The sequence below is a fragment of the Brassica oleracea genome, chromosome C6, assembly GCF_000695525.1.
Source record: "Brassica oleracea var. oleracea cultivar TO1000 chromosome C6, BOL, whole genome shotgun sequence".
Taxonomy (NCBI): domain Eukaryota; kingdom Viridiplantae; phylum Streptophyta; class Magnoliopsida; order Brassicales; family Brassicaceae; genus Brassica; species Brassica oleracea.
In genome coordinates this window covers 27,635,385-27,644,252 of record NC_027753.1, presented here as the reverse complement: position 1 = coordinate 27,644,252, position 8,868 = coordinate 27,635,385, and the positions used below count along the sequence as shown (strand labels likewise).

The following is an 8,868-nucleotide window of genomic DNA, read 5'->3' as shown; positions in this document are numbered from 1 at the left end:
TATTTACACTAGGAGGAGAAGCTATATCATGGAAATCTACCAAACAAACAGTGTTAGCCAGATCAACCATGGAATCTGAGTTCATAGCCTTAGACAAAGCAGCAGAAGAAGCTGAATGGCTTAGAATTTTTTTGGAAGATATTCCTATGCGGGAGAAACCTGTGCCAGCTATACGCATACATTGTGGTAGTCAATCAACAATAGTTCAGGCTCAGATTAATCTCTACAATGGTAAATCTCGTCACATCAGAAGACGACATAAAACCACTAGACAACTTATCTCAACTGGTGTAATCACAATAGACTACATCAAATCGGCTGACAACCTAGCGAATCCATTTACTAAAGGTTTGCCACGAGATGTTGTTGCTAAATCATCAAAAGGAATGGGTTTAAAGCCTATAACGAATGAGGATGCTTGATTGCAACCCTACCTATCATGACTGGAGATCCCAAGACGTAGGTTCAAAGGGAAAACAAAATCAAACAGAATCTAACCAAAGCACTTGAGACAAAGTAGTCTCTTCCCAGCTCATAAGATGATAAAAGTGCTAACGAATGTGTGAAAGATAAACATAAGCTTTTAATGATTCCATAGCTTCTAAGCGGAGTATCACTCAATACTTTTCATGGTCAATCACCTAATGAGTGTGAAATGGGGCCGTTTCTAGGAGAATGAATGCAAGGCTATATTCTCTAAGTTCACTCATGAAAACCAGGAATAGTTCAGTGCCACAATGAACACAATAGAAAACTAAGTTCTACGAGAAAATGAAGTTGCGTTATGCCTGTTGTCTCGGTTTACATAAAACACCGGTTGGTTCAAGACATCATGTTCACCTTCTGGTAAAGTAAACCCGAAAGATATTAACTATGAGTGGTTCAAGGCTTAAAAATGCCATCAAATCAAACACAGTGAATTTTTCGCAAACACTCTCGATAAGTCTGTCTAGTCTAGTCAGGATTAGAATAAGTATAGTTTATAGAGTATATCGAGTCTGCATTTAGTTTGCATATGTTTAGAAGAGTCATTTCTATTCATGTGGGGGATTGTTGGATCAATTTAAACCAAATGGGTTTAATTAAAGTGTGAAAAGAAATGGGCCAATGGGCCAATGTAATCAATGCCGAATGGCATAAGTTAGTGAAGGATTGGGAAACATTCCACATCGCTTACAAGAGCTGAGGATGAGTTGTATATATAAGCTATTACACTTACCTTGTTTCAAACGGCTTAGAGGAAGAGATGGCTCCCCACGCGCGCGCCGCCGCCGCCGTCCGGCCGGCTCGGCGTGGGATTGGACTTGGGTGGAAAGCCTCCGGCCCGATAAGAATATTCTTTTTGGACCAAGTTAAGCTCAACGTTTTGCCATTTATTTCGGGAAAAAACAGCATGCAATTTTATTTAAAACGACAAGTAGTTTGTTTAGAAAATAAAAACGTCATGCATTTTATCCTCTCGAAAGTTTTAAACGAGATAAGAGCGAGTCTTGGAGAATAAGTTTCAGAACTGAACTTTCCTCGATCTCCGCGAGATTCTCGTCTAAAAATGACACGAAGTTTGTTTGTTCGAAATTGATCAGAACGAGTCAACAAAAGAGAGATCTTGCGGAGAAAGTTTCTCAACTCTCCACTCCCGAGATTTCAGAGATATTTTCGCTAAACGTGTGCAACAGTTTCGAAAATCAAATCCGGTTCTCTCCTTTAAATACTCGCCTCCTCTTCATTCATTTCTTAACTTTTTCACATCGAAACCAACAGCAAAAATTCCCTTAGCGTAAGTCTTAAATACGAGAGTGTTTCGTAGAGTTTATAGTTCGATAGGGCGATCACGAGTGAAGCGTGATTCGTCTGCCATGGTTGTATCCTGGGACTCGATATTCGTACAGTACCGTCTCACTAACGGAGCGAATATTTAGAGTTAAGGAAAGATATTATATCTCGACTCCATGTTCATTTGCGAATACGATTTTTTATCGTTCTTGTATTCGCTCTTTACGATCGTTTATTTTCTTAACATATCGCTTTTATTATTTCGTTTATTCAGTCTGGTTATCCGGCTTCTACACTACATATCACATTAGACTCTATGGGGGCCTACCGTTTAGGCCCATTAACAGGTTCGGCTAATGCGTTTCTCTTTTACACTTTAGGTTAGAACAAACAAATTATCTCACTACATCTTGTTCATTGGCAATTTTGGTAATGAGATTTGATGTTTATAACTTTAAATCCTCAACCATCTTCAAGACGGAATTTGCCTACAATTATGAGTTTAGGAAGCATTTTATAGCTTTTAGGCTATGTTGTATCTCCTTAACTTTAATGTACGAGTCGGAAAATATTTTAAATTCGGATCATGCAGTGTGGTACGCTATCAAACTACTCTACTCCAGTACCGGCTCTGATCCAATGCTGACAGTGCATTTGCACTGGATCCACTATTTTTTGTCCAATTTTCTTAAGGAATAAGGATCCTAAATTATTAAATCACATGCATAATACACTAATAGTTAAAATCTTGCTTTACATATTTGATTAGCTTAGAAATTTTTTTAATCAGCACAGGGCCCAAGCCCTGCTCTACTCTATAGCATTATATGCGTTCTTTCTGAGACCAACCGGATCAACCGATAACCGATAGGAAATGAAAAATAAACTTTAATGTATGTGCCTATATTCTTGCAAAATAGACGAGAGCACGAAGGTTTGTTTCTTGTTCATATCCTTATTTGCTTCTTCCCTTGAAGGTTTGTTTCTTGTTCTCAGTTGGCGCAGCAGCAGCAGCAGCAGGAGGTGGTGTCTCTTGTTGACGATCTTCAGGTAAAATCGTGTGAAAAAACTTCTTAGAGGAACCAACTTGATTACAGATTAACTTGAGCATCTTTCTCCCTCTCATCCATTTCAGCAACAGCTTCATATGAGTTTTGCTGTTTATTTCACTAACCCCAGCTTCCTGTTATTATATTAATACAGTGAACATGTTTCTATATCAATACTATTCAGACCATTTCAATCCCTAAGCCAAACAGACAAGACCAGGCAACATTCAAGTAAAACATCTGGTCTGAATCAAGAAATGAGAGGGGTAGACAAACCTGAGCGCGGAGCCAAGTGTTGGGAACGGAGAGAGGACCATGTTTCTTGAAGACATCGTAGAGAGAAGTGGAGATGATGTGAGCTTTTTGGATCGAAACCTTTGGGTTTATCTTTCGGACGTTTACAGCTCGTTCTCTCGACATGTATCGCACCAACAGAGAGTTATAGCTCATCTTGTTCTCTAAAACAGCCGCGGAGGCTCTACAAAGCTCCCTTAGTCCTCCTCCTCCTCCTCCGCCGGTGAACCACATTCTCGTCACTTTCTCAGATTTCGTTCGGCCCGAATGAGTTAGAGAAAATTACACTCTAAGGCAGTTTCCAAGGTTCTAATAACACTATGGACCACTTTCAGCTACTGGGGCAGTTTCTTCTAACGAGCTCCCCTTTCTCCACTTGTTCCTAACTAATATAGTTCATCCGTAACTACTCTTGGGAAAGACCCAACAAGTATAAGGGTGGGAACCGCTCACCACCGCACATCTCCCTCCCCATCCGACGTACCATAATGATTCTGCCATATATGACAAGACAGATATCTGTCTAAATTATCAACCCTTAGATTGACCATTTGACTTTTTATTTCTGCGGTTCAGATTTTATCTACTCTCCAACGTCTTCATCTTCCTCGTTTTCTTTCTATTTTTTTGTTTCAGAAAGAACTGTCACCGCTATCAACACTTTTGTATCTATTTGGCCACAAATATCTTCCGCTAAACTTGTGGTTAGTTTTATAACTTTTAATTAACAAATTAATCCATGTTAACTGTTAGATTAAGTAATTTTTCACTCTGCAGGGTCCTCCATGTCGACTCACTGCATGGTTATACCTGGCGCCTGCTCTTCCGGCGACAGTGGTTGGAACTTCGCCATCGATAAGGATAAGATGTCCAGGATTGTCCCTGTACGCCCTGGCATGACATTGTCAGAGTTAGAATGCAACGTTACGAAGGAGTTCTTTACTTCAACGGAGACCGCGCCACTCCCTGTACTGAGTTACTGGCCTCCTAACACAAAAGAGCTTGTCACCGGGCTAACAACACCGCCAGTTATAATGACAAACGACAGGGCTCTTGGCTATTTCTTTCTCCACCTGGAAGCTCACCTGGGAATGAATTTGTTTGTCACTTTCCAAGCCAAAGCCGTCACCCAGCAACCTAGTCAAGTGGATGAGAATCCCTTACCCTTTACCACACCAAATCAACCTATAAAACACAACCTCAACCAGTTTCGACCCCCTTCTACAGCCTCCTCCAAAATCACATCATTCTCCCTTTTTGGAGATGATGACCTCCTACATGATTTCTCAACTCACCATCCTGTTGATGCCAACAACTCCCTACATTCTCCCAGTACTTTCCCCTCTTCCCCTTGAGTCCCCAAAATAAACCGATATTCCCTTCACGAAGAAACTCTTTTTTGCGGAGATGAGATGCTTGAACAAATGTTCAAGGAAGACCCCGACAACATCCCTGACAGTTGGTTAGTTGATGACGACGAGGAGGCTGCCTCAGAAAGCTCGCAACCTCAAGACACTGATGGAGTCCCGCCTGCTGGATATGAACATGATTTTTGGGATCCTTTGTTAGAGGAACACCTTGGTGGGTCTGATGCAGTTGAGGTTATGGCTGGCAAAAAAGTTCCAAAACAGCCTCCCTGCCAATGCCTTCCGTCATCCACTGTACAACTGGAAACGGCAATGCCTTCGATCATACAGTCCGTTTATCGGGCGAAGATCTAACTGACTGGAAGAAAGATCTAGATTTTCTCGGTGTACATCAGAGGGAACGTACGGGTGGACAATCATCCTGTTCGTCCACGGGTACTCAACAACCCGAGTCGTCCACGCGTACACCTAATACGATGTCCCATGGTCGTTATCAGCAAGCCCCCCCCCACTCCGCTAGTTCGCGAGACGCGGCCACTATCTGAGATTAGCGACGAGGAATTCGACGTACTCCCTATGTTTGACGATATCTCATACCAGGCTAATGATGTCTCTGACCTCAATTTCGACGACCCCAACGGGGAACCAACAGTGGGGAAGCTACATGCATCCAAGGAAGACTGTCAAATTGCATGCGCTATCTACACAATAAAGGAACATTTCCACTTTAGGCAAACCCGCACCACAAGGCATTCATTTGTTCTTAGTTGCCACGATACTCATTGTGACTGGAGGATCTTAGCACAAGAACTCACCAATTGTTGCTACTACACTATCAAAAAGGCTAACCTTGCACACATTTGCCCCTTCGAGACTCGTGACCTTTACAAAAGAAGAGCCACCTCAAAAGTCATCGCCCATGTTTATTGTTCCCGACATGGTGAACCAAACGCTGGACCCAAATCATCCTAGCTGCAACAGATGGTTTTGGAATATCTTCGAGTCTCTGCCTCATACATGAAATGCCACAGGGCAAAGGAAAAAGCCACCGAAGCCACCACGGGCAACACAGAGGATTCCTAACTGGAGCTCGCCTCATACTTTGAGAGACTAAAAGCCACTAACCCCGGCACCATAACTGCCATCGAGACAGAATTAGATGATTTCGGCCAGACCTGTTTTCTTTATGCCTTCCTCTCTTTCGGAGCTTCCATCTGGGGTTTCCGCCGTGTACGCCCTGTCCTCATTGTGGACGGCACACATGACACATCTCTCTGGGAAATACAAGGGGGTATCCCCTCTTGCATTGTTGATCGGAAAAATTGCCATGACTTCGAGCCCGTGCACAAAGTCATATCTCCCATGTACACGTGCACGCTATCTATACATGTACATGTTTTACATGTTCCCGGCCATACGGCCACGTGTACATTTATTAACACACCTTATTTTCAACACGTTTCAAGGTTTTCCCCTTGGCTTTCGCCGTCGTTGATGGGGAGACTGACGAATCATGGCACTGGTTCCTAACTAATGTCGAAAGGATTATTGCGGATTCCAACGCTCTCACCATCATATCTGACCGCCACAGCTCCCTCCTTAAAGCTAAGGAGATCGTATTCCCCAAGGCACACCACGGGGCCTGCATTGTTCACATCATGCGGAATGTTGTCTCACGTTACAAGAACAAGGGTCTGGCAAAAATGGTGTGCACAGCAGCCTTCTCTTATAGACGCAAAGATTTTAATGACAACTTCGGCAAAATTAGACAAGCTAATGAAGCGTGCGCAAAATACCTAGAATACATTGGGACTGCAAAATGGATGAGAACATATTTCCCAGGGAACCGATACAACTCAACAATGCATTATCCAAGTCGAGGTCTTCACCTACTGTAGAGTTGTTCATGTTCATCCAAAGGATGTTGACTCGTTGGTGTTCACCTAGGAGAACCAAATCAGCTAAACACAAGGGGGCTGTAACACGGGAGGTTGATGATGTTATGCAGACACACATTAGGCTTACCAAAGGTAGCAAAATCTCAAATATTACTTGTTGGAGCTATCAAGTCAAAGGGGTATTTGGTCATACCAACACTGTTTCTCTTGATAACAAAGTTTGCACATGCCAAGTTTTCCAACACCTCAAAATCCCTTGCGGACATGCTTTGTTGGCTGTTGATTCCATCGGTTTCCCACATTCCCAACTTTTTGGAGACTGCTATAAAACACAAACATGGAGGGAAACATATTCCGGCGTCATCTACCCCGAAGCCCTTTTAGGGGACCACCCTGTGCCTCTAGCTATTGAAAGCCTCACCCTCCAGCCTCCCAAAACCCGTCGCCCCTCTGGGCGTCCCAAGGACAAACACATCCCTTCCACAGGAGAAATACAGGTTACCAAACTCCTCTTTCTTCTTTTGTTCTTTTTAACACGACACCAAACTGATAGGAAGTTCATCTTCTCATCTCCTCAGGTTCCCAAAAAAACCAAGCTCAACAGGTGTGGTCGTTGTGGTGTTTCTGGCCACAACAGGACCAATTGCAAGGTCCCCATGTAACGACGGGTGAATTCTATATCCACAAGGTCCCACATTTGGATAGCGCCTTCACCTTTCATCAGCTCACTTCTCAGTTTTTTTGGGATTTTTTTTGTTTTGTTGCATGTCTAAACAATTATGAACATGTATGAGCTGTTTTCAAGACGCTTTTAGTATTTTGTGTCCACCCCAACAGAGATCTAAAATATTAATTTCGGCATTTACGAATCCCTATTTCGTATTCAGTGTACAAGTACACACCCATACATGCTTTCACGTACAAATACATTTAAGTACACGTTTACAAGTATTAGTGTACACACTTTTTCCACACATCGTGGTTTTACATGTTCTTTCGTCATGCACACTCTCAGCAAACGGTTCCTCCCCCTACTCCACATGACACACAGAACAATACTGATGTACACATGTACACATTGGACAGTAAGTACATACATTAATTTTACTTTTCTAAGACGCTTTCAGTTTAGTGTTTACACCCCAACAGATGTCCAAAAAATTCATCTCCGCATTTACGAATCCTTTGTTCGTTTTCAATTTACACATGTACACATTGGAGTCAACCCCCCGAACATGTACCCGTTCCAGTGTACACATGTACACATACCGCCACCTACATAATCGTTCGTGTGTACATGTACCCGTTCCAGTGTACATGTGTACATTCTTTTACATACACCCCCAAATGTACATTCTTTTACATACCTCCTGGTTTCACATCTTCTTTCCTCATGCACACTTTCATCTACCGGTTCCTCCCCCCTACTTCGCACAACACATAGACCAATTCAGATGTAGATCAACTTGCTGCCCTTCGACCAAACAATAATGCAACAATAAGTACATAGATCAGATTTTTTTTCCTTATCGTCCAAACATAGCCGATACTACAAAATCCGTCCTGACATAACATGTTCTTCAAACACAAATAGTACCAAAAAACAAAATAAGTCCTCCCCGTTCTACAATGTCACAACAACACAAAATAAACCCTCCCTCCACAACCATCACAAGTACAAAGGCACTACCCAATCTTTGTAAATCTCCATCGCATACTGCTTCCGGAATATATCCACCAAGTTGTGGGAACCGAAATCCGCACTGTCGATTTCCGTTTAAATAAGGAAACTAGGAAAACCCTAACTTTCCAGAGGTCCCGGATATCTGCTAATACCACACGCCAAGCAACCATAACACAATAATGACAACGATAAAGTATAAGAAATCGAAAAGAGAGCAAAGTAAATCTTATTCCGAATTTGCGTTTGAGCGTTACAACAAGGTAAGAGCCTGGGCTACGAGAGCTGTCGGCGAGATTCCTAGTTCTAAAACCCTAAGACGGCAATAACCTAGTTGAGTCGCAGCTCGAATAACAAAAACGAAAATATGCTTAATTGATCTAAGTGCTAAGTTTGCTCTAAAAAAATATCCCCCTCATGCCTCTCGCCTAGGACCCCTTATATACTGACTCCAAGGTCGGTTTACGCCTTTCCTCTTCTGCCCTTAAGCCACCATAGCATAAAAATGGAGATATTCCATTTTTTCCGATCTTCGTAATTATCTTCAAAATTCGTATTTATCCGCGGAAACTTGACATTTATCTTCCCTTGCGGACCAATGCGGTTTACGGGCTATTGGTTAAGAAATCGTAAGTTGGGCATCGAGTCGTGTCTTAGGTTCTTTTGGGCCGTCTTTCGACTCGAAGCGTTTATTACGGCTTCTTTCGATAAAGAATGAACTTTCCGCGGTTTTTACGGTAAAGTTTGATTGATAACTTAGAAATGGCGGGGAACGTGAGATGGGTTCGCTACGGTATTCGGACGAT

At 42.5% G+C, this 8,868-nt stretch overlaps 1 protein-coding gene across 1 annotated transcript; it reads right to left on the bottom strand.

Moving 5' to 3' along the window:
* Window positions 1-2,728: 2,728 nt before the first annotated feature.
* LOC106297892 lies at window positions 2,729-3,350 on the bottom strand. The gene is made up of 2 exons (XM_013734035.1): window positions 3,099-3,350; window positions 2,729-2,956 (listed from the first exon to the last, which is right to left on the bottom strand). Exons 1-2 carry the CDS (start codon window positions 3,348-3,350, stop codon window positions 2,729-2,731), a joined length of 480 nt encoding a protein of 159 aa, XP_013589489.1.
* Between the last annotated feature and the right edge of the window lie 5,518 nt (window positions 3,351-8,868).